At 43.5% G+C, this 26,948-nt stretch overlaps 2 protein-coding genes across 5 annotated transcripts; one reads left to right on the forward strand and one right to left on the reverse strand.

Moving 5' to 3' along the window:
• The first annotated feature begins 13,248 nt into the window (after positions 1 to 13,248).
• Positions 13,249 to 22,627, forward strand: LOC125068819. The gene is made up of 3 exons (XM_047678139.1): positions 13,249 to 16,699; positions 17,360 to 18,043; positions 22,350 to 22,627. Exons 1-3 carry the CDS (start codon positions 13,249 to 13,251, stop codon positions 22,625 to 22,627), a joined length of 4,413 nt encoding a protein of 1,470 aa, XP_047534095.1.
• On the reverse strand, positions 22,337 to 26,803 carry LOC125068599 (regulator of G-protein signaling rgs-2). Of its 4 annotated transcripts, none has more exons than XM_047677803.1 (8): positions 26,746 to 26,803; positions 25,424 to 25,667; positions 24,629 to 24,717; positions 24,489 to 24,497; positions 23,710 to 23,799; positions 23,442 to 23,503; positions 23,191 to 23,357; positions 22,337 to 22,978 (listed from the first exon to the last, which is right to left on the reverse strand). In XM_047677803.1, the coding sequence occupies exons 3-8, from the start codon at positions 24,715 to 24,717 to the stop codon at positions 22,733 to 22,735; spliced, it is 663 nt and encodes a 220-aa protein (XP_047533759.1). In that variant the 5' UTR covers positions 25,424 to 25,667; positions 26,746 to 26,803; the 3' UTR covers positions 22,337 to 22,732. The 4 variants fall into 4 exon arrangements, with proteins under 4 accessions (XP_047533759.1, XP_047533755.1, XP_047533757.1 ...); XM_047677799.1 differs by having other exon boundaries at positions 23,710 to 23,814; XM_047677801.1 differs by lacking the exon at positions 25,424 to 25,667 and having other exon boundaries at positions 26,746 to 26,797.
• Positions 26,804 to 26,948: the final 145 nt, after the last annotated feature.

Below are 26,948 nucleotides of genomic sequence, written 5' to 3' on the forward strand. Positions count from 1 at the left end.
TAACCTAACCTAACCTAACCTAACCTAACCTAACCTAACCTAACCTAACCTAACCTAACCTAACCTAACCTAACCTAACCTAACCTAACCTAACCTAACCTAACCTAACCTAACCTAACCTAACCTAACCTAACCTAACCTAACCTAACCTAACCTAACCTAACCTAACCTAACCTAACCTAACCTAACCTAACCTAACCTAACCTAACCTAACCTAACCTAACCTAACCTAACCTAACCTAACCTAACCTAACCTAACCTAACCTAACCTAACCTAACCTAACCTAACCTAACCTAACCTAACCTAACCTAACCTAACCTAACCTAACCTAACCTAACCTAACCTAACCTAACCTAACCTAACCTAACCTAACCTAACCTAACCTAACCTAACCTAACCTAACCTAACCTAACCTAACCTAACCTAACCTAACCTAACCTAACCTAACCTAACCTAACCTAACCTAACCTAACCTAACCTAACCTAACCTAACCTAACCTAACCTAACCTAACCTAACCTAACCTAACCTAACCTAACCTAACCTAACCTAACCTAACCTAACCTAACCTAACCTAACCTAACCTAACCTAACCTAACCTAACCTAACCTAACCTAACCTAACCTAACCTAACCTAACCTAACCTAACCTAACCTAACCTAACCTAACCTAACCTAACCTAACCTAACCTAACCTAACCTAACCTAACCTAACCTAACCTAACCTAACCTAACCTAACCTAACCTAACCTAACCTAACCTAACCTAACCTAACCTAACCTAACCTAACCTAACCTAACCTAACCTAACCTAACCTAACCTAACCTAACCTAACCTAACCTAACCTAACCTAACCTAACCTAACCTAACCTAACCTAACCTAACCTAACCTAACCTAACCTAACCTAACCTAACCTAACCTAACCTAACCTAACCTAACCTAACCTAACCTAACCTAACCTAACCTAACCTAACCTAACCTAACCTAACCTAACCTAACCTAACCTAACCTAACCTAACCTAACCTAACCTAACCTAACCTAACCTAACCTAACCTAACCTAACCTAACCTAACCTAACCTAACCTAACCTAACCTAACCTAACCTAACCTAACCTAACCTAACCTAACCTAACCTAACCTACCCTAACCTAACCTAACCTAACCTAACCTAACCTAACCTAACCTAACCTAACCTAACCTAACCTAACCTAACCTAACCTAACCTAACCTAACCTAACCTAACCTAACCTAACCTAACCTAACCTAACCTAACCTAACCTAACCTAACCTACCTAACCTAACCTAACCTAACCTAACCTAACCTAACCTAACCTAACCTAACCTAACCTAACCTAACCTAACCTAACCTAACCTAACCTAACCTAACCTAACCTAACCTAACCTAACCTAACCTAACCTAACCTAACCTAACCTAACCTAACCTAACCTAACCTAACCTAACCTAACCTAACCTAACCTAACCTAACCTAACCTAACCTAACCTAACCTAACCTAACCTAACCTAACCTAACCTAACCTAACCTAACCTAACCTAACCTAACCTAACCTAACCTAACCTAACCTAACCTAACCTAACCTAACCTAACCTAACCTAACCTAACCTAACCTAACCTAACCTAACCTAACCTAACCTAACCTAACCTAACCTAACCTAACCTAACCTAACCTAACCTAACCTAACCTAACCTAACCTAACCTAACCTAACCTAACCTAACCTAACCTAACCTAACCTAACCTAACCTAACCTAACCTAACCTAACCTAACCTAACCTAACCTAACCTAACCTAACCTAACCTAACCTAACCTAACCTAACCTAACCTAACCTAACCTAACCTAACCTAACCTAACCTAACCTAACCTAACCTAACCTAACCTAACCTAACCTAACCTAACCTAACCTAACCTAACCTAACCTAACCTAACCTAACCTAACCTAACCTAACCTAACCTAACCTAACCTAACCTAACCTAACCTAACCTAACCTAACCTAACCTAACCTAACCTAACCTAACCTAACCTAACCTAACCTAACCTAACCTAACCTAACCTAACCTAACCTAACCTAACCTAACCTAACCTAACCTAACCTAACCTAACCTAACCTAACCTAACCTAACCTAACCTAACCTAACCTAACCTAACCTAACCTAACCTAACCTAACCTAACCTAACCTAACCTAACCTAACCTAACCTAACCTAACCTAACCTAACCTAACCTAACCTAACCTAACCTAACCTAACCTAACCTAACCTAACCTAACCTAACCTAACCTAACCTAACCTAACCTAACCTAACCTAACCTAACCTAACCTAACCTAACCTAACCTAACCTAACCTAACCTAACCTAACCTAACCTAACCTAACCTAACCTAACCTAACCTAACCTAACCTAACCTAACCTAACCTAACCTAACCTAACCTAACCTAACCTAACCTAACCTAACCTAACCTAACCTAACCTAACCTAACCTAACCTAACCTAACCTAACCTAACCTAACCTAACCTAACCTAACCTAACCTAACCTAACCTAACCTAACCTAACCTAACCTAACCTAACCTAACCTAACCTAACCTAACCTAACCTAACCTAACCTAACCTAACCTAACCTAACCTAACCTAACCTAACCTAACCTAACCTAACCTAACCTAACCTAACCTAACCTAACCTAACCTAACCTAACCTAACCTAACCTAACCTAACCTAACCTAACCTAACCTAACCTAACCTAACCTAACCTAACCTAACCTAACCTAACCTAACCTAACCTAACCTAACCTAACCTAACCTAACCTAACCTAACCTAACCTAACCTAACCTAACCTAACCTAACCTAACCTAACCTAACCTAACCTAACCTAACCTAACCTAACCTAACCTAACCTAACCTAACCTAACCTAACCTAACCTAACCTAACCTAACCTAACCTAACCTAACCTAACCTAACCTAACCTAACCTAACCTAACCTAACCTAACCTAACCTAACCTAACCTAACCTAACCTAACCTAACCTAACCTAACCTAACCTAACCTAACCTAACCTAACCTAACCTAACCTAACCTAACCTAACCTAACCTAACCTAACCTAACCTAACCTAACCTAACCTAACCTAACCTAACCTAACCTAACCTAACCTAACCTAACATAACCTAACCTAACCTAACCTAACCTAACCTAACCTAACCTAACCTAACCTAACCTAACCTAACCTAACCTAACCTAACCTAACCTAACCTAACCTAACCTAACCTAACCTAACCTAACCTAACCTAACCTAACCTAACCTAACCTAACCTAACCTAACCTAACCTAACCTAACCTAACCTAACCTAACCTAACCTAACCTAACCTAACCTAACCTAACCTAACCTAACCTAACCTAACCTAACCTAACCTAACCTAACCTAACCTAACCTAACCTAACCTAACCTAACCTAACCTAACCTAACCTAACCTAACCTAACCTAACCTAACCTAACCTAACCTAACCTAACCTAACCTAACCTAACCTAACCTAACCTAACCTAACCTAACCTAACCTAACCTAACCTAACCTAACCTAACCTAACCTAACCTAACCTAACCTAACCTAACCTAACCTAACCTAACCTAACCTAACCTAACCTAACCTAACCTAACCTAACCTAACCTAACCTAACCTAACCTAACCTAACCTAACCTAACCTAACCTAACCTAACCTAACCTAACCTAACCTAACCTAACCTAACCTAACCTAACCTAACCTAACCTAACCTAACCTAACCTAACCTAACCTAACCTAACCTAACCTAACCTAACCTAACCTAACCTAACCTAACCTAACCTAACCTAACCTAACCTAACCTAACCTAACCTAACCTAACCTAACCTAACCTAACCTAACCTAACCTAACCTAACCTAACCTAACCTAACCTAACCTAACCTAACCTAACCTAACCTAACCTAACCTAACCTAACCTAACCTAACCTAACCTAACCTAACCTAACCTAACCTAACCTAACCTAACCTAACCTAACCTAACCTAACCTAACCTAACCTAACCTAACCTAACCTAACCTAACCTAACCTAACCTAACCTAACCTAACCTAACCTAACCTAACCTAACCTAACCTAACCTAACCTAACCTAACCTAACCTAACCTAACCTAACCTAACCTAACCTAACCTAACCTAACCTAACCTAACCTAACCTAACCTAACCTAACCTAACCTAACCTAACCTAACCTAACCTAACCTAACCTAACCTAACCTAACCTAACCTAACCTAACCTAACCTAACCTAACCTAACCTAACCTAACCTAACCTAACCTAACCTAACCTAACCTAACCTAACCTAACCTAACCTAACCTAACCTAACCTAACCTAACCTAACCTAACCTAACCTAACCTAACCTAACCTAACCTAACCTAACCTAACCTAACCTAACCTAACCTAACCTAACCTAACCTAACCTAACCTAACCTAACCTAACCTAACCTAACCTAACCTAACCTAACCTAACCTAACCTAACCTAACCTAACCTAACCTAACCTAACCTAACCTAACCTAACCTAACCTAACCTAACCTAACCTAACCTAACCTAACCTAACCTAACCTAACCTAACCTAACCTAACCTAACCTAACCTAACCTAACCTAACCTAACCTAACCTAACCTAACCTAACCTAACCTAACCTAACCTAACCTAACCTAACCTAACCTAACCTAACCTAACCTAACCTAACCTAACCTAACCTAACCTAACCTAACCTAACCTAACCTAACCTAACCTAACCTAACCTAACCTAACCTAACCTAACCTAACGTAACCTAACCTAACCTAACCTAACCTAACCTAACCTAACCTAACCTAACCTAACCTAACCTAACCTAACCTAACCTAACCTAACCTAACCTAACCTAACCTAACCTAACCTAACCTAACCTAACCTAACCTAACCTAACCTAACCTAACCTAACCTAACCTAACCTAACCTAACCTAACCTAACCTAACCTAACCTAACCTAACCTAACCTAACCTAACCTAACCTAACCTAACCTAACCTAACCTAACCTAACCTAACCTAACCTAACCTAACCTAACCTAACCTAACCTAACCTAACCTAACCTAACCTAACCTAACCTAACCTAACCTAACCTAACCTAACCTAACCTAACCTAACCTAACCTAACCTAACCTAACCTAACCTAACCTAACCTAACCTAACCTAACCTAACCTAACCTAACCTAACCTAACCTAACCTAACCTAACCTAACCTAACCTAACCTAACCTAACCTAACCTAACCTAACCTAACCTAACCTAACCTAACCTAACCTAACCTAACCTAACCTAACCTAACCTAACCTAACCTAACCTAACCTAACCTAACCTAACCTAACCTAACCTAACCTAACCTAACCTAACCAACCTAACCTAACCTAACCTAACCTAACCTAACCTAACCTAACCTAACCTAACCTAACCTAACCTAACCTAACCTAACCTAACCTAACCTAACCTAACCTAACCTAACCTAACCTAACCTAACCTAACCTAACCTAACCTAACCTAACCTAACCTAACCTAACCTAACCTAACCTAACCTAACCTAACCTAACCTAACCTAACCTAACCTAACCTAACCTAACCTAACCTAACCTAACCTAACCTAACCTAACCTAACCTAACCTAACCTAACCTAACCTAACCTAACCTAACCTAACCTAACCTAACCTAACCTAACCTAACCTAACCTAACCTAACCTAACCTAACCTAACCTAACCTAACCTAACCTAACCTAACCTAACCTAACCTAACCTAACCTAACCTAACCTAACCTAACCTAACCTAACCTAACCTAACCTAACCTAACCTAACCTAACCTAACCTAACCTAACCTAACCTAACCTACCTAACCTAACCTAACCTAACCTAACCTAACCTAACCTAACCTAACCTAACCTAACCTAACCTAACCTAACCTAACCTAACCTAACCTAACCTAACCTAACCTAACCTAACCTAACCTAACCTAACCTAACCTAACCTAACCTAACCTAACCTAACCTAACCTAACCTAACCTAACCTAACCTAACCTAACCTAACCTAACCTAACCTAACCTAACCTAACCTAACCTAACCTAACCTAACCTAACCTAACCTAACCTAACCTAACCTAACCTAACCTAACCTAACCTAACCTAACCTAACCTAACCTAACCTAACCTAACCTAACCTAACCTAACCTAACCTAACCTAACCTAACCTAACCTAACCTAACCTAACCTAACCTAACCTAACCTAACCTAACCTAACCTAACCTAACCTAACCTAACCTAACCTAACCTAACCTAACCTAACCTAACCTAACCTAACCTAACCTAACCTAACCTAACCTAACCTAACCTAACCTAACCTAACCTAACCTAACCTAACCTAACCTAACCTAACCTAACCTAACCTAACCTAACCTAACCTAACCTAACCTAACCTAACCTAACCTAACCTAACCTAACCTAACCTAACCTAACCTAACCTAACCTAACCTAACCTAACCTAACCTAACCTAACCTAACCTAACCTACCTAACCTAACCTAACCTTTTTTTTTTTTTTTGTTTAACGAGGAGGAAATGCATTTACGCATGCCGCCCGGTCGGGGGACCGGGACGGGTATGTGGGACTCAACCGGGAACTAATGCCCCGTGCCAGGGCACGCTAGTGCTAATGCCCTGTCCTACCCACTAAAACCATCCTCGGGTTTCCACCATGCCGCCGAGTGGTGAGGCCACGGGATCGCCAAGGGCATGCAACCGCGACCCCACCAGCGGCAGCCGCCCTAAGGCGGCTGAATATTCATGGAAAGCGCGCCTAGTGCGCGCCTTCCCCCTCATCCTCCACGTAAGAATGTAGCGAACTCCCCCGAGTTCGCCACTGGAGGCTGGGCGTCAACGAAGCTGACGCCCTGCGGCGGATAAGATGGTAGGCTCCGCCGCTGACCGCCGGTGTAAAACACCTGGGAGGCTCGAGTAGCGAGCCCTCCCACTCCCTCCTAGCCAACGAGGCCACTCACATGGTTCGCCCTGACGCCGATCAGGGACGTACCAGGAGCAGCCCCGCGGCATCCCTCCCGCCAGTCTTAGCCGTGGCCGACGAGCAAGCTCAAGCCGGCCCCGTTGCCCAGGGTACACCACGAGGAGGTGACTGACATGTACCCCAACCTAACCTAACCTAACCTAACCTAACCTAACCTAACCTAACCTAACCTAACCTAACCTAACCTAACCTAACCTAACCTAACCTAACCTAACCTAACCTAACCTTTTTTTTTTTTTTTTTTTTTTTTTTTTTTTTTTTTTTTTCTCGCTGGAAAAACGCGTTACGCGCTTCCCCCACGTGATGGAAGGTGGGGGGGTGTGTGGGACTCCCCGGAGCCCTGGACGCCGAGTGCGCCCAGGTACGCCGGGTTTACCCACTAAAAAACCAGCGGTACCCTCTCCGTCTTTCGGCGGGCGCCACGGGATCGCTTACGCATGCTACCGTGACGCCCTGACGGTCGGCCCGCCTATGCGGGCCTCCAACACCTAGGGGGGGTTCTCGGGGTACTGGGACCCCCCCTAGTCCCTGCGACGCCTATTGAGGCGGGGGGAGAAGGTGCGCGTAGCGCTTCTTCCTCCTCCCCGGTCGTCTTCGGCGGAGCGGGTCTGCAGCGGCATCCTCTTCCCGCTCCCGCTCCGCGGCTTCCTTCTGCGACATCACGCTTTCGCAGAAGGAGCGCATCTCCGACCAACACATCTCACTACCGAGCATTTCGTTGACGATGCTCGGCAGCGAGAGGTCTCCGCCCATAGTCGCCGCAAGGGTGTGCCTCTGGGGCCCCCACGCAGCACACTCACTCAGGGTGTGGTGCGCCGTGTCGACTGGCGCACCACACTCGTGGCAGGAGGGTGACACCTCCCGCCGCGCTATCCCGTGCAGGTACTTACCGAAGCATCCGTGCCCGGTAAGTACCTGCGTCATCCTGAAGGTGAGTGTGCCCTTCTTCCTCTCGACCCAGCGACTCAAGTGGGGCCGGATCGCCTCCACTGTCGCCAGGCCCGCCGTGGGTGACCCCAGATCCTCCTGCCATCGGGCGATCAGGGCTCGCTGGGCTAGAGCCCTGATCCGCCCGACCTCCGCCGACCCTGGACGGTCGCCGCGGTTCCTCGCCTCGACCCGGAACCGGTACACTTCCGCGAGCACCTCCGCCTGGAGCTCCCAGGGCGGATCGCCCGCGAGAAGTGTCGCCGCAGCCCACGACACCGTACGGTACCCTCTGATGCCTCTCACCGCTATGACCCTCTGCGGCTTACGCAGCAGGGCCCGGTTGTCAGCGGTGAGGGCGTCGACCCAGATCGGGGCACCGTACAGCGCCATCGACCTCACTACGCCGGAATATAGACGCCGGCATAGCGATCCCGGCCCCCCCACATTCGGAAGGAGGCGGCCGAGAGCGGCGGCGGCGTTGATGAGCCTCGGGCCGAGATGGACAAAATGCTGCCCGAAGCTCCATCGACCGTCCAGGATGAGGCCCAGATACTTCATCTGGGCCTGCACCTTGATCACCGTCCCCCGGACGGTGATACTCGCCCCTCGTGGGGGTCCTTGCCGTGGACCGTGGAACAGGAGGGCCTCCGTTTTGGATATGGAGACCCTCAAGCCCAGCATTCCCATACGGTCCACGGTGAGAGCCGTTCCGACCTCGGCGAGGCGTGCCGCCTCCCGAAAGTCCCGCCCAGTCGCCGTGACGAGGGTGTCGTCAGCGTAGCACAACACCCCCATCCCGGGAAGGACGGGAGCTCGCAGGAGCCAGTCGAAACCGACGTTCCACAGGATTGGGCCGAGAACCGACCCCTGTGGAACGCCGCAGCCTACCCGACGCCGGACCAGCCTCCCATCGACCCCCGCCCAGAGGACCTCCCTGTCCTGGAGGTACGCCTCCAGCAGCCTCCTGAGATAGGTCGGCACCCCATGGTATCGGAGTGCCTCCCGTATCGTCTCGAAAGGGAGACTGTTGAAGGCGTTCGCCACGTCGAGCGAAACCGCCAGGACGACTTGCCCCCGGGCCACCGCTTCCGTCGTCCGAGTCTTCAGGGCGTCCAGGGCGTCGACCGTCGACCGGCCCGCCCTGAACCCGTACTGAGCCTCTGAGAGACCCGGACCGACCTCCTCGAGGTGCTGAACGAGACGGGCTGCGAGGACCTTCTCGAAGAGTTTGCCCGTCTCGTTCAGCAGCACTATTGGCCTGTATGCCGAAGGGGAATCCATCGGCCGACCTTCCTTCGGCAACAGGACCAACTTTCCTTCCTTCCAAGGCTTCGGAAACTGCCCGCTGCACAGGCACTCGTCGAACAGCTCCCGAAGCCTTGCACCCAGGAATTCCAGGGCGTCGCACAGAACACGCCCTGGAACCCCGTCCGGACCCGGCGCCGTGTTCTTGGCCCTCAAGCGGCCGAGGGCCATCTCCATCTCCTGCTCCGTGATCAGTGGTGGAGCCACTGCGTCTTCGATCACGGAGCGGGGGGCCATCTGCGGAGGGACATGCTCGCCTGGATGGGGAAAGAGTTCCCCGACCAGGCGCAGGAGGAGTTCCGGCGGCAGCGTCTCAGTGACGGGGGCGCCTTGAGTGCGGAACTTTCCGCGTACGCCGCGGTACGGGCGCCCCCACGGGTCTCGATTGAGACCCGCCAGAAGCTCCTCCCTGGCCTTCTCCTTGGCCTTGCTTATCGCCAGCTGCAGATCTTTTTTCAACTGGCGATAAGCGTCCAGCATCTGTCCCTCCAGGTCCGTGTCGAGGCCGTTGCGCCTTCGACAGCGGACGTAGGCCCTCCGCGCCCGGCAGCACGTCGCCCGAAGGTCGGCGATTTCGGGCGACCACCAATAGACGTGCCGGCGCGGAACCCTGCGCCGGGTCCGAGGCATGGCCGCATCGCAGACCTCCTTGAGCGAACTGCGCATGCGGCCCGCCAGCTCCTCTGCGCTGGCGCCCTCCGTCCTCCCCGCGGAACCCCACCGCTGCACGATGGCGGCCTCCTTGACCAGCTCTCGATCGACCTGGTCGAGAGACCACCTCGGCAGCGTAGTCGGCACCCTCTGGGGTTCCGCCGGCCTGCTAGAGGTGGAGATCTCGAATCGGATGTACCGGTGATCCGATAGAGTCTCCACCTCCTCCTCCACTCTCCAGTCGACCACTCTGCGTGCAACGACAGGGGTGGCGAACGAAACGTCCACCACGGAACCCCCCTGATGTCGCACGCAGGTGTGAACCTGCCCCCTGTTTAGAAGGGACAGGTCGGAGAGCAGGGCCCACACCTGGACGGCCCTCCCTCGCGGATTCGTGGCGGGGTTGCCCCAGGCACGCGACTTTGCGTTTAAGTCGCCGAGAACCAGTATCGGTTTCGGCGACTGCCTGGCCACGCAGCTCTGACTAAGCCGAGGTAAGTCTCGAACTCAGCCAGGCTGCGATTAGGGGAGAAGTACGTACCGACGACGACGTACTCCCCCCACCCCACCACTACGTAGCCCGAGCCCCTCTCGATGAGTGAGAGGGGGGAACCTAACCTAACCTAACCTAACCTACCTAACCTAACCTAACCTAACCTAACCTAACCTACCTACCTTCCTAACCTACCTACCTACCTACCTACCTTCCTACCTACCTACCTACCTACCTACCTACCTACCTACCTACCTACCTACCTACCTACCTACCGACCTACCTACCTACCTACCTACCTACCTACCTACCTACTACCTACCTACCTACCTACCTACCTACCTACCTACCTACCTACCTACCTACCTACCTACCTACCTACCTACCTACCTACCTACCTACCTACCTACCTACCTACCTACCTACCTACCTACCTACCTACCTACCTACCTACCTACCTACCTACCTACCTACCTACCTACCTACCTACCTACCTACCTACCTACCTACCTACTACCTACCTACCTACCTACCTACCTACCTACCTACCTACCTACCTACCTACCTACCTACCTACCTACCTACCTACCTACCTACCTACCTACCTACCTACCTACCTACCTACCTACCTACCTACCTACCTACCTACCTACCTACCTACCTACCTACCTACCTACCTACCTACCTACCTACCTACCTACACTACCTACCTACCTACCTACCTACCTACCTACCTACCTACCTACCTACCTACCTACCTACCTACCTACCTACCTACCTACCTACCTACCTACCTACCTACCTACCTACCTACCTACCTACCTACCTACCTACCTACCTACCTACCTACCTACCTACCTACCTACCTACCTACCTACCTACCTACCTACCTACCTACCTACCTACCTACCTACCTACCTACCTACCTACCTACCTACCTACCTACCTACCTACCTACCTACCTACCTACCTACCTACCTACCTACCTACCTACCTACCTACCTACCTACCTACCTACCTACCTACCTACCTACCTACCTACCTACCTACCTACCTACCTACCTACCTACCTACCTACCTACCTACCTACCTACCTACCTACCTACCTACCTACCTACCTACCTACCTACCTACCTACCTACCTACCTACCTACCTACCTACCTACCTACCTACCTACCTACCCTACCTACCTACCTACCTACCTACCTACCTACCTACCTACCTACCTACCTACCTACCTACCTACCTACCTACCTACCTACCTACCTACCTACCTACCTACCTACCTACCTACCTACCTACCTACCTACCTACCTACCCTACCTACCTACCTACCTACCTACCTACCTACCTACCTACCTACCTACCTACCTACCTACCTACCTACCTACCTACCTACCTACCTACCTACCTACCTACCTACCTACCTACCTACCTACTACCTACCTACCTACCTACCTACCTACCTACCTACCTACCTACCTACCTACCTACCTACCTACCTACCTACCTACCTACCTACCTACCTACCTACCTACCTACCTACCTACCTACCTACCTACCTACCTACCTACCTACCTACCTACCTACCTACCTACCTACCTACCTACCTACCTACCTACCTACCTACCTACCTACCTACCTACCTACCTACCTACCTACCTACCTACCTACCTACCTACCTACCTACCTACCTACCTACCTACCTACCTACCTACCTACCTACCTACCTACCTACCTACCTACCTACCTACCTACCTACCTACCTACCTACCTACCTACCTACCTACCTACCTACCTACCTACCTACCTACCTACCTACCTACCTACCTACCTACCTACCTACCTACCTACCTACCTACCTACCTACCTACCTACCTACCTACCTACCTACCTACCTACCTACCTACCTACCTACCTACCTACCTACCTACCTACCACACAAGTTTTATATTCTGTCTAAAATATTTTGTGTCATTGATGTCAATTAGTTTTATTTCTCATAAAATTGTATAGATGGAATTACTAGTCTTTTAAATCGCGCTGATGTTTTGTACAAATGATTTACATATGAATATTGCATGCGAGTCAATAAATTGAGTTATTCAAGAACATGGAAGTTTAATTCATCTAGTGAGTAGTGTGATCAGTATAGTAGTGCAGTGTTGACATTCTGGTGCCGATAAAAGACTAAGAATAATTTGTGAAATTGTGGGACTTAGAAAAAATAATGATTGTGTAATTCCGAAAGACTTTAAAATAAATTGTGTTCAACTGAGACTTCAAATATTCGCGATATATATACGGATTTAAAAAAATGTGTTAAAAGTCTGAATTATATATGTAATTTCAAGATTTCAAAATATGAGTTCGTTGACATTGACAGTTTAGTAAATCAAACTATAAAATGGAGTCTACGATTTTAAAACAAGAAGATCAATTAGAAAATTTACAGAAAGCTTTTCGCAATTATAAAAAATCACCAAGGGAAAGAATTACGCGGGCATATATAGAATCGAAGCTTGAACATATAGAGAAATTATATCCGATTTTCTTTGATCAACATTTAGAAATAGTTTCTAAAGTGACAGTTGCTGATAAAATAAAATTAAGTTACTTTAGAAATGAGATCTTTGATAAATATGATGAAATTTATTTCGAATTCAAAGTGAAGTTAAAAGAAGATCTTGAGCAAATAACGTCAACAATTTCAAAGAAAAATTCTTCAAATCAGCCGACGAACATGTATGAAGTACGATTGCCGCAGATTAATTTACCAACATTTTCAGGTGGTTATGATGAATGGCAAACATTTTATGATCTCTTTGTATCACTCATCCATGAAAACGGAAGTTTAAGTGGCGTGCAAAAGCTGCATTATCTAAAGAGCAGTCTTTTGGGAGAACCTGCAAACCTATTAAAAAATTTATCAACTACAGAAATTAATTATGGTGAAGCGTGGAAAATGTTAGTCAAGCGCTACAATAATTTCAGATACAATACCAATGAGATTATGAAGAAGCTATTTTGCCAAAGAAATATAATTACTGATTCGGCGATTAATTTGAAACAACTTTTGGATACTACTACAGCGTGCCTGAAATCTCTGAGCAACTTAGGTGTAAACATTGAAAATTGGGACTTATTCATTAATTATTTAGTTGTATCCAAGTTAGATCAAGAATCTCGTAAGCAATGGGAAGTGCATGTTAGTCAGACTGAGTCGGACGCCTTACCGACGTGGAAAGATTTATCAAAATTTCTAGAAACACGCTTTAGAACATTAGAGATGATAAATCCATCAAAACAATTAATCAAGCAGAAAATGAATGAAAAAAAAGGAGCTATTTCACGTACAAATACCTGCACTATGTGTTCTGGATCACACATACTATATCAATGCAAGCAATTTGCAAATAAATCTCCTGAAGAAAGAACTGAGTTTGTGCAAGCAAAGAGATTGTGTTTTAATTGTTTGGGACATAATCATGCAGTTAAGTTTTGTCGCCAATCAACCTGCTGTCGGCGTTGTGGAAAACGTCATCACTCTTTGTTGCATATTGAACGAAAACAAGAATCATCTCCTTGCGAGTCGAAGGAGCTTAACATCGCAACAGAAACTGAAACTAAGATATCAACTCACTTTACACAGGAGACACGCAGAGAAGTATTATTGGCTACAGCAGTGGTCAAAATTAAAGCAAAAACTGGCTATTATCAATTTGCGCGTGCTCTTATAGATCAAGGTTCTGAGGCATTATTTATCAACGAAGCTACTGTTCAAGCTCTGGGTCTTGAACGTACATCAGTGAATGGCCTTATAACAGGAGTAGGAGACGGGAAGACACGTACAAAGAGTTCGGTTTCATTTATACTAGAGTCACGATATCATTCTTTTACAATACCAGTTGAAGCATTTGTCTTGAGTAAATTGACTTCCTTCTTACCAAATAATACAACTTCAATCACGGACTGGCCAGAAATTGAGAATTTATCACTGGCGGATCCGCAATTCGGAGAACCAAGCAGAGTTGATATTATTTTGGGCGTTGACATTCTTAGCCAAATCATCTTAGAGGGTCTTAAGAAACATCCATCGAAGTGTGGCCTCATTGCACAGAACACGCAATTATGTTGGATATTATCAGGACGTATTCATAAGACTAATAAATCTAATAGGATTATCAATCTCCATCTACAATTGGAAGAAGACCAACTCTTAACCAAATTTTGGGAGATAGAAAGAGGACCAGAGAATATAGTTAAGAAAATGACAAGAGACGAGACAATTTGTGAAGAGTTTTTTGAAAAAACAACAAAAAGAGATGAAGAAGGACGGTACATAGTAAGGTTACCATTTAAGGAAGAAGATCCACAGTGTTTTAAAGGTGAAACAAAAGAAATTGTACTAAGAAGATTTAAACTACTAGAACGAAAACTAATAAAAAATCCAGCCTTATATGATGATTATAAAAAGGTGATAGAAGATTACATCATTCAAGGTCATATTATTAAGGTCTCGAATTCAGATACGAGTTCTAGAGCATTTTATCTTCCACATCACGCTGTTGTAAGAGAAGACAAAGAAACAACCAAGGTTCGATGTGTTTTTGACGCCTCTTGTAAAGGATCTAACAACGTTTCATTGAATAGCTGCTTTATCATAGGTCCTAAGCTTCAACAAGATCTTAGGCATATTTTAATGAGATGGAGACTTCATCCATACTGTGTTGTAGCTGATATTGTACAAATGTACAGGCAGATTCGTGTACATAGTGATGATTCAGATTGTCTGAGAATTTTGTGGAGATTTGATCCGAACAAACCCATAGAAACCTATAAACATGTAAGACTCACATTTGGTACCTCATGCGCACCATATTTAGCCGTAAAATGTCTGCAACAACTAGCAATAGATGAGAAGTCCAAGTACCCAATAGCAGCCAAGATAACTTTGCAAGATTTTTATATGGATGACTTATTAACGGGCGGTGATGATGAAGTTGAGATTATTGATATCTACGATCAAATGAACAAATTGATGAATGCTGGAGGCTTTTGTCTACAAAAGTGGTGCACAAATAGCGAGAAGTTACTTAATCACATCAAAGCAGATAAAATAAGATCAGATCAAGCTGTGATTTTTAAAGAAAATAATATGATTAAAGTTCTAGGTATATGTTGGAATAAAAATACAGATAATTTTGAATACTTGCATCATTTACCTGAAGCAGATATCCCCATAACGAAAAGGAAGGTATTATCAGATATCGCAAGATTGTACGATCCATTGGGATGGATTGCGCCTGTTATCATTACAGCCAAAATTTACATGCAGAAGTTGTGGAAGTCTGGTTTAGCTTGGGATGATAACCTTACACCAGACCTGTTAAAAGAGTGGCTAGCGTTTCGACGTGATTTGGTTAACGTACAAGGCATAATGATTCCAAGATGGTTGCAAGTAAAACGTGATTATTACGTAGAACTTCACGCTTTTGCAGATGCTTCGCAAGCTGCCTATGCTGCTGCAGTTTACATGAAAAGTAGAGATGAAATAGGGAATGTTAGAGTTCATCTAATCACGGCAAGAACTAGAGTTGCCCCAGTGGAAAAAGAAATATCCATCCCACGTCTTGAACTATGTGCAGCTCTTCTTGCAGCTCAATTAATGTTTGAAGTGTCGCAAGTTCTTAACATTCCAAAGGAACGATTACGAGCTTGGTCCGATTCCACCATAGTGTTAGCATGGATAACTGGTGAACCAAGTCGTTGGACGACGTTCGTCAGCAATAGAGTGTCAGAATTATTGACGATTCTAAATAGAGACCAATGGAATCATGTCAACTCAAAGGAGAATCCTGCTGATTGTGCATCAAGAGGAATTCAAGCCGAAGACTTGAAGGATCTCAATTTATGGTGGTTTGGCCCATCATGGCTTAAAGAGATTAATGAGTACAAAACATATAAATCCAGTAATTTTATAACTAACGAGGAACAAAGACCCATTAAGAATATGAGCGCAGTAGTTCAAATAAAGGAAGAGGAATTCCTGTGGACGAAATTTTCAAATTTGCAGAGACTATTGCGAGTTTTATCTTATTGTCGAAGAGTTCTGCTATGGAGAATACCAAATAAGATGAAACTTCTATCAGAAAACATTACGCCAGAAGAAAGGAACATAGTTTTACGAATTTGTATAAAATACACCCAATATTTCCATTTTAAGAATGATATTAATAAGTTAAAGTCTAATGGATATGTATCAAAATCTAGCAATTTACATACCCTTTGTCCTATTCTTGATGTCGATGGTATTTTAAGAGTTGGTGGTCGCATTGAACATTCTCAGGCAAGTTTTGATACGAAACATTCTATTATTTTACCTAGTACGAGTCACCTCACAAAATTAATTATACAAGATGCTCATTTAAAAACCCTGCATGGTGGACCGCTAGCAATGCTAAATTATTTAAGATCAAAGTTTTGGATATTAAGGGCAAGAGATAATGTGAAAAAATGCTACAGAAATTGTATTACTTGCGTCAGATATTCACGACAAAAAACTCATCCATTTATGGGTCAACTCCCGTCAGTGAGACTGAAGCCGGAGAGAGCATTTAAGTCTACGGGAGTAGATTTTACTGGCTTCATAAAATTGAGAGTCGCGCCAGGTCGCGGTTCAAAATCTTTTAAGGGCTATATATGTGTTTTTATATGTATGGTTACCCGCGCTATCCACTTAGAAGCAGTTTCCAACCTATCTACTGAAGGGTTCATAGCAGCCTTTCGAAGATTCGTGAGCAGAAGGGGCTATTGTAAGGATCTGTATAGCGATAATGGTACCAATTTTGTAGGTGCTGATAAAGAATTGAGAGAAATGTTTAATAAGGCAACTTCTGACTTTTCTAAGGAAATAAAAACCTTGCTAGCAAATGGAGGTACTACGTGGCACTATATACCACCTCAAGCACCAAATTTTGGAGGACTTTGGGAGGCCGGTGTTCGATCTACAAAGTATCATCTCAAAAGAGTTATAGGTGACACTACTCTAACTTATGAAGAGCTTTCTACGGTACTGACGCAGATAGAGGCGTGTTTGAATTCACGACCGTTGTGTCAATTGAGTGATAATTCGGATGACGTATTGCCACGAACTCCCGGTCATTTCCTTATTGGAGAACCATTGATAACAATTCCTGATGAAGATTACTCCAAAAGCAATATCACAGGTCTACAGCGATGGAAACTTGTACAAAAAATGTTAAATGATTTCTGGAAGAGATGGTCAGCTGAATATCTGATTACATTAAACCAACGGTTTAAGTGGTTATCGAAGAGAGCTGAACCAGAGATTGGTGATATAGTTATTATCAGAGACGAAAATTTGCCACCCGCAAAGTGGCTACTTGGAAAAATTGAGGAGAAGCACTCGGGGAAGGACAACATAACCCGTGTTGTTACAGTTAAAACCAAGAATGGTCTTCTCAAAAGAGCTTGTAACAAACTTTGTTTTTTACCCATGACTGAGTCTGTCAATGGTGATTAAATCTTGTTATTGTGATTAAGAGTGTTAAAGTTGTGTGTTTGTGTTTGTTCTAAATTTATTTACTATAATTGTTGTTATACTCGTTTAATTTACTGTGTCATGGTGGGCGGCCTTTATATTATTATATAACTTCATTTTTTATTTTGTGAGTAATTTAAAAGAACGAGTTCTTGGTGGGCGGAATGTCTAAAATATTTTGTGTCATTGATGTCAATTAGTTTTATTTCTCATAAAATTGTATAGATGGAATTACTAGTCTTTTAAATCGCGCTGATGTTTTGTACAAATGATTTACATATGAATATTGTATGCGAGTCAATAAATTGAGTTATTCAAGAACATGGAAGTTTAATTCATCTAGTGAGTAGTGTGATCAGTATAGTAGTGCAGTGTTGACATATTCATTATATTTTTTTTTTTTTTTTATATGTGTGTATGTCAATAAATGATTTTTTTTTCTTTCTTTCTTTCAAATATTTGCCTTTTTTTTTTCTCTTAACAACAATTTACCCCTTTTTATATTCGGTGTATTGCTGCGACTCATTTTAAACTACCTATTTAGTTACACAACTACACTTACCCACACCTTAATAAAATAATGTTGAAATTGAGCTCCTTCTCGTTTCATACACTGTTCCGTACGTTTACGCATATTGTCTTTTACACGATGTAACGTGTTAGAACGGTACGGTGGTGCTCTCCTTACTGACCATATTAGTCACGGTCCACGGGGTGGGGTTTGCGGGTGGTAAGCGGCACAGTAGAACAGCACGCCGCACGCGCCTCTGGCAATGTGTCCGCACTTCATTTTTTTTTTTTTTTTAATTTGGTCATTTTCTTTTTCATAATTCGAATGAGAACCATGTACCGAGTATGCTCCTTAAATATTGATAGTAATTCACCAGTCACCTGTATATTTATTTCATTTTTATAATTATCTACGAACTTAATATTGGTTATCCACAATGTACATATTCTATGAATTACTGGACCAAAAGTCACTTTCCTTCGGTTATGCAACATGTTTAGATGTGATAGCCGACTTATATTTGTACCATTACGCAAATTCTATTGCAATTTTGTCACAAGTACATTTATTTATCGTGCATGCTGCACATATGCTGGAAACTATTCTTTTAAAGGAGAAGTTATTGTACAGTTAAATTATGTTTCGAGCACTCGATGCTGCTTCCGTTTATCAATGTAGTAGCGCCATCAACTGTATGCCTTGCATTGTTTAAAGTGGTTTTTGTAATCGAAGGCCGCGAAATATATGTGTATATATATACATTGTACACTGCATTTTTTAGGAAAAATACTATTTTACAGAATCCATTCTATACTTTAAGCTTTGATTATAATTTTTTTTCAAGAAATAATTATTTTTAGTAATATTTTTTTTTTCGCGTATTTAAATACAACTACAAGTGTGTTAAAAACACCTTGCTACAACTGTAAGTTCAAATGCCACACAAAAGTGTCTCTAAAACTCGTTTTTGAAAAGAAAATTTTTAGAAAAATATTCATAATGTTATAGTAAAAGGCGATTTACCACAGACGGTAATTCCAATCGAAATTATTCTGTCCATTATCTTTTGCGCATGATTTAAAAAAATAATAATATACAAGTGTGTAGGACCATGTTTTAAGAATACTTTGAATGTGAACAGATCATCCAAAAACTGTATAGAAATACAACACTACTGAGTATGCTAAAATGATAAAAGAGGTATCCATTCGAATAAGAGGAAAGTTTGTAGATAACCGTTTGTTCTTAGCGGCCGTCAATATTTTTAAGGGGAACACATATTCGTTTCTATAAGGCCTCCTTCGCACGAGAGTTATTTTAACGGACGTTAAAAAGCGTTTAAATACAACAACTTTTTTTTAAGTAAGACAGATTAAGTAAGAAATTATTAAATAATTATATATTTATTTATTGAATGTTTTAACAAATTATGTGACAATAATAATTTGATTTAAATTATTTTTGAATTGTATTCATAACATTGATACTAAAATAAGAGGGTACCTACTTTGACTTTTCTGTTCAATATTGTGAATCATGTGGTTCGTAGTGAGGCTTATATAAGTGATAGAAGCTCGGTACAGAACGACTTTACTCTTTACTTCGATCCTGGACCAGCAAGATGCTAACATTTAAGGTACGATATAATTTTGTGATAAAGTATTATCGTTGTTGTTTGTTAAATTATTCATAATAATATATGAATTGTATTTTTGCAATTATCAAGACACAAAGTTAATTAGTATTAATATAAATATAAATTGATACAATATTACGCTCAGTTCAGGTATAATAATGTTAAATAAATGGTTATGAGTCATATAATCTTTTATTGTTTTATAACCTTAAAGTATAATAAAGAAATATAAATTATCTTAATATATCCTGACATAATGTATTAAGTCTCTGTATAATCGCTATAGTTCGATTTGTGTCATTAGGTGTAAGTGTTTAAATACAACGTCAGAGCTATGCAAAAAGTATTTAGTTAAGTCATTTCTTATGTTTTATAATTTACATAATAGATGTCACTGTACCAAAATTAAATCGAGCTAACGTTTGGTATTGTTGTAAATACTTCAAATATTCAGTTCAAAAATAATAATGTATACTTGAAGAAAAAAGTAAAAGTATCAGTGTATAAAGTGAAGTGGTTTACTAGTTCCTGAAGTAAGCTTATGTACGCCTGTGCGGGTTGTACAGTATCTACAAACAAACTAACACGGGCTTAGCGATCTCGGCCCTCCCGCATTCCGTAGGAAGTAGCCCAGGGCGGCAACAGCGTTGACGAGCTTCGGGCAGGGTACAGACCCTACCTAATTAATTCGCGCTAACGTTTGGTATTTTTGTAAATACTAATGTTGGAGAAATGTTTGTGTATGCAGTTCAATTTTAATGTATACTTAAAGATTTATATACCAGTGGGTATAGTAGTGACGTATTTTATCTGTTCCGTTATTCTCGAAGAAAGCTTATGCACTTTTCAGGCTGTATACCCAGACTAAGCAGTACTTTTGAATTATAATTAAACTGTGATTTTTTTTTGGAATCGATTTGGGTAAGGCTCACTATTAATTTGCTTTTACAATGAACTTACATGATGAGGATAATAGAATTACAAAAAGTAAAGTTTAAGTCTCATATAGCAAAATATAATATAATATCTCAAAATTCCTTATATAAAAATTAAGGAAATCAAAGGATTATACTACACTATAAACGGAAATCAATTTAATACTTACTTGAGAAAATTTATGGATCCACAAAAGATTTTATTTTTCTCTGAGAATTTTTTTTTTACAGTATCTAAGAATGAAATTCGGCATATTTGTAAAAATAGTAGTTTTCAATAGTATTTGTTAAAATAAACTTATTTTTATCTTTTCCGTTATCGGGTTATCTGTTTGGAGTATGTTAATCTATGTCGGCATATCGGTTATACTGCTCCCTCCTATAGTGAAGTCAAAATGGACGAAAAAATATATAAGTAAGTTTGCAATAATTCGCATCGGGCTGAAAATTGGTGGAGGTGATAACTTCACCACAATAAATAAATTTCAATAGTCCCCACTGATGCACTTCCATGATTTCGCATACACGGCAAATGTCATCGCAAAAACAGGTTACACAAAAGTTGTAGATTATGCAATTTATTGTCTACAAAAAAAAAAAACATCCTTTTTTGAACGGCACACCATTCCGAAGGTATAGCGATGTCAATTAGTCTTCGCAATGATGTTCGAATGAAACGGTGACAATTTTTATATCTCTCTGTAATTGAAATTGTGTAAAAGAGTAACCTGTGAGTTTCTTGCCTGTTCTCGGTAGAATTTATTTTCCGAACCGGTGGTAGCATTGCATTTAATTCAACACTGTAATATGTCGATTCAAAGTGCTTTTAGAATATTTTTATTTTCTTACTGGAACAATCTGCGATTTCGACTGACCTCTGTTACTTCTGCTCATTTCAGTATTGACATGAAATACAAATCGTTTCGAAATGGTGCGTCCTTTGTTGGCCGTTTGAAAAATAAATAAAAATGTTGGGGAGTTTCAGGGGGTAATTAAAACGCAAATGCACTTTCAGAAAGAATAAACTTTACCTAGTCGATGAAAACACATGACGTGCTGAACAGTATCACTTATATACATAGTAAAAGTACAAAGATATCCTATTTACAATTCTTACTTTATTTGCGTGGGAATATATTATTATAATATAAACTAATATTATTATTGTTTACAAATAAAACACAATTTACATGAACAGATTTATTCGTTGACTCTCTGGCAAACTTAATTGGTCCACCTTTATTGCTTCTAACTAAAAGACGCTTCTTAGCGCCGTGCGGTACCGGGACGGGAGGAGGGACGACGGTCCAGAGGGCGTCGGGCAAGAGGCGAGGACGAGGAGCCGCGGACAGGATGGGAGGGGAGGGAGGGGAGGGGCAGGGGTACGACGGGTCGGAGAGCGGGGCGCAGGCGGCGGTGGACCAGCGAAGTTGCCGCGGCTTAGGCCGCGCGCGCCTCACCTACTCTTACGCTTAACCTACCTATGTACAAAATTAGTACCCGTTTAATTATATTATTATATACCGAGGCTATTTACACAATAGAAGACGCGCGGTGTGGGTCCCGCACGAGGCGGCGCCGTCACTTGTCGGCGGGCGGCGCGGGCGGCGCGGGCGGCGCGGGCGCGGCGGGCGCGGGGGACGCGGCGCCGGGCGAGCCCGCCGACATGCGCGCCAGCGTCTTGTACAGCGGCGAGTTGACGAAGCGCGGGTACGAGTCGCGGTGCATCAGCGTGTAGATCTGCAGCTGCGCCTCGTCGAACGTGTGCGGCGTCGGCTCCACCATGTTGCGGTTGACGGTTTCGCGCACGCGTGAGTCGAGTGATACCTAGAAGTGAACGTGAGCCGCGTCAATGCCTGTCCATTTGTGGCTGTGTCTATAGCGACAGTTGCAACTTTGGTTCACTTGCGCTCTAAAACCACCTGTATGTTTACTTTTCAATTTGAAAAATGTTATTATACCAATGAAAAGAGACGGGCGGCACTCGGCTACCTCGTATGTAAATCGAGACTAGTTACCGAAATAAGCACGAATATTACCTCCTTCGGTGAAAGTATAGAAATGTAGTCCTCGTAGATGAAGCGCGCCTTCTCTTCGACGGCGTCCGGGTCGGTCTCACGCTTGAGCTCCTCACACGCGAGCCAGAACATGATGTTCTCCTCCGAGTACTCGCCGCGGAGGAAGTCGCGGAACACTTTGCGGCCCGCTGTGTACACGACTTCCGATTAGATTACGTCGCACCAAAGCACGAAGCATAAGTTAGTACTGTTTATCATATGACGACACGTACCTGCGCTACGCATGAGGCGATCGAAAGATTGACCCCAGCTCTGAATCTCTTCTAGTGTGGGTCTGAAAACAAGGTCACCGTTTAAATATTAAGCTCAACTTTCGACACATCGGTAGAGATAAAATCGTGTCACACAGAACAGTCCGTTGACCAGACGATGAATCGATCATTATGTATGTATACTTATATATTTTATTTTAGACATTCTCATTAATAATAGTTGCTCAATATACAGTTACGACTAATGTAGGGCGGGAAGGGCACTCACGGCGCGTCTCCGTCGAGCAGCAGCGGCTCGTGCGGTCCGGCGTCGCGCGGCTTCTTCCCGGGCCCGCCCTCGGAACTACGCGCCGCCAACCTGCGCGCACACACACTTACAACGCTTCAATCATCTCGTGAACTCATCTGTTGTACGTATATTGACATCCAGCTATTAACATCGTCCTGTTTGTAAGTGAAATTCTGAACTCATTTGAATCTTTATATTTTCATAAATATATGAATTACCAATTGAAATTCATTCAGTCCCACGTCATTTCACAAACATAACAATTTTACTAGTACTAAGAAGTGCCTAAGAATTTTGACTCCACTTATTTCCTATAGTGTTAAACTCTTGTAAGTTCACTGATCAATATAGTTGGCATGCCGATGTAAAGATAATTTCATTGAGATCAATTCTATTCTTCTCGAAAATTGATTTATTGTGACAGACACTTTCGATCGAGTATGAGACCTGAAGACACCGTAACTTGTGCAAAAATCACTGAGTAAATTCGTTTCGTTGTTGTCGGTCCCTATAATTGCTAATGGCTAACTAACTTTATCCATTCCTTAGACTACCTAAAAAGGTTATTTTAAACGAAAAAGCTATTCATTATTTAAATAAATTAGGAATGTAGTCTGAACGCGATATTGCGTTTGAACGATTTTAATGAGATTTCTATTTTGATTTTTATATAAATAATAATCTGAGGCGAAATATACTCTCGTTGTGTATTCCCGCTCCGCTGCGCTCAACCTTCGCAGTAACTCCTCTCCACTTACCACTTGGCCCTGCAAAAATTAAAATTCACAGCGTTAATTATGAATACATTGCTGCATACTTTTATTTATTCTTGTGTTTTTTTCTTTAATTACATATAAAAAACAGAAAAATGCTTAAAGTAGCAGTTTGTCCGACTGACCAGGAGCAGGAGCAGCAGCAGCACCAGCAGAGGCAGCACGGCTTGGCGGCGGGCCGGCAGCCGCGCGCCAGCGCTGCCAGGCTGCACATCTGTAACGTCCGGACCAATACATGTCTTGTTTACGCAAAAATGCACGACGAGGAGTTGTCGTGTGTGTCCTTTGCAACCCATTCTTGTATTCAATGAACCTATGGGTGCGTGCAATGACTGACTGATACACATTTAACACGAGTCTCTCACAGTGAGCCCCACTCGTCATCATCGTTACCGCTAAAATATTTACAAAGCGAAAAATTTGCTTCGTCATATTGATCATAATTAAATTATAGCACAATATATGGTAACATTGCGAATCTCATATTTTATTTAAATTATAGTAACCGGACATAGATGTCCCAAGGCTGGATGAGGCTTTATCTCTTAAGGGAAACTTTGGAACTTGTTCCACGCCGCTGTGTGTGTGTGCTTTAGCCACGGTGTCGAGTGCGGATTGGTGGGCTCAGTACGAATGTGCGGCAGCTTCATCTGATATCCGAAGGTATCCTCACGATACTTTCATTCGCCGAGCACAGTTTGGATTGTTAACAGTCTCTCAAACCTCTCAACTAAACGGAACAACAATGTACATATACATATGAAGCTTGCTGTGAGTGAGTTTAATATTACATTATGTTACGCGTTGCATTGTTTACTCGCTTAGGAAGTTCTTTGTCCGAGCGGCGAGCATTAAGCAGTGGGTGAGTCACCCGTGGCGCGAACGAGCGCGCTATAGGCAGCAGGCTGTACGGCACCTACCTACAGTTGCGGAACACCAAGGCGGCCCGCTCCTCTAAACCAGCTCCAAGGACTTCATGTCACCACACTCATCACTCGCGAACTGCACTACTCTTAACATATAGTGTTACAACTAATACTATGTGCCTTTAATTATGAACCTTTAATATTATTAAAATCCTTTGTAATATTTTTATTTGAAACTTTTTTCAGCGGTTATCACTTCCAGTCACACAAAACTATAGATCTGTCTTGTCGGGTACACCTGAATAATGAAAAACAAACAAACCAAAGGGAATCACAAGGAAATAAAACATTACACGGCTCGCATTGGGTCGTCGACGACTCCACGTGGCGCTCCGCAAGTAGCCGTTCCAGATATTCGTATCAAACGCATACGGTTACCCGCCGTATTCCTGACACGGACGCGGATATACTCGTGTCAATGTAATGAACATGTTTATTCGTTTATTACTTTCAGTGAGCTATGTTTTTGTTTTTGTAATTGAATCGCTCAAGTAATTGAAATGACCATAAACATTCCATGAAAATAAGAAATTGAAAAATATATATATTTTATTGTTAAGCAAAGCCGTCAAGGATTGTAATGTTATGATCTTCGAAGAGGCGATGTCTCGAGACGTCAGAACACGCCCGCAGGAAGAAAGATGGCGACGTCAATAGACAAGCACGGAAGAGACGCAATGCTTGGCGACGGATGCAAAAATAAACAGAGTTTGGAGGGTAGTGGGTGAGGGTCGCAGGCGTGTATTAATAGCACGCTCATTGAGGCGCTCACCGCGCCGCGCGCTGTCTACTGTATATGTTCCCTATATCGGTACGGCAATCGCGTAAACAAGCACGCCGCGCGGCTCTACGCGCTCCTCCCGGAGCATCGGCCGCTCAAGGCCGTGCGTCGTGAGAAGGACACATGACTTGACTATTGTGTCGATGCGCGATCAAGTCGCTAGTGATGGACTACGAGGCGACGAGGCGACGACGCGGCGGGCGCCACTGAGCCGACACACTGGACGGTCGATACGGGCGCGGCTCTCCTGCGACGCCGCGGAGCATCGGGAGCGATGGGATATCACGCCGCATCACTCGATGACCGCATAAATATCGGTAAACATCGAGTGAGCGTCCAATTCGAAAACGGAGGCCGTCGTTCTAGACGAGGAGAAGTGAAGGAATACTTTCGAGTCCAACCGACAATCGATCATCATATGGTATGTCATCGCCATATAGAATATGCACAGCTAAAAAACTGATCTCGTTCGATCGAGATCGCACAATCCAGGTGAAGTCGCATCGGGCGGACGAGTGTCGTCGGCGGCGCTCACCTGCCCGCGGCTAGGCGGCCGGTGCGGCCGGGGCGGCCGGAGCGCGCGAGGCGGCGGCGGGCGGCTCGCCGGCCATGCCGGCGCTAGCGGCGGCGCGGGCGCGGCATGGGGCGGGCGCGCGGCCGGCGGCGGGCGAGGCGGCGAGGGCTGCACGGGGACAGGCCGCGGCCGGGGCGCGACTGAGAGATCGACCGCGCCGCGGC

The sequence above is a fragment of the Vanessa atalanta genome, chromosome 14 (assembly GCF_905147765.1).
Source record: "Vanessa atalanta chromosome 14, ilVanAtal1.2, whole genome shotgun sequence".
In the NCBI taxonomy this organism is placed as follows: Eukaryota; Metazoa; Arthropoda; class Insecta; order Lepidoptera; family Nymphalidae; genus Vanessa; species Vanessa atalanta.

What these genes read in the sequence shown, in the direction of transcription:
- LOC125068819 (XM_047678139.1), top strand. Translation starts at nt 13,249, where the DNA reads ATGTATGAAGTACGATTGCCGCAGATTAATTTACCAACATTTTCAGGT. An exon ending in GAACATAGTTTTACGAATTT is followed by an intron (nt 16,700 to 17,359) that starts GTATAAAATACA and finishes CCAATTTTGTAG; the next exon opens with GTGCTGATAAAGAATTGAGA. An exon ending in CATGACTGAGTCTGTCAATG is followed by an intron (nt 18,044 to 22,349) that starts GTGATTAAATCT and finishes TTACATGAACAG; the next exon opens with ATTTATTCGTTGACTCTCTG.
- LOC125068599 (XM_047677799.1), bottom strand. Translation starts at nt 24,717, where the DNA reads ATGTGCAGCCTGGCAGCGCTGGCGCGCGGCTGCCGGCCCGCCGCCAAG. An exon ending in CTGCTCGACGGAGACGCGCC is followed by an intron (nt 23,504 to 23,709) that starts GTGAGTGCCCTT and finishes CCTTGTTTTCAG; the next exon opens with ACCCACACTAGAAGAGATTC. An exon ending in CTATACTTTCACCGAAGGAG is followed by an intron (nt 22,979 to 23,190) that starts GTAATATTCGTG and finishes GTTCACTTCTAG; the next exon opens with GTATCACTCGACTCACGCGT.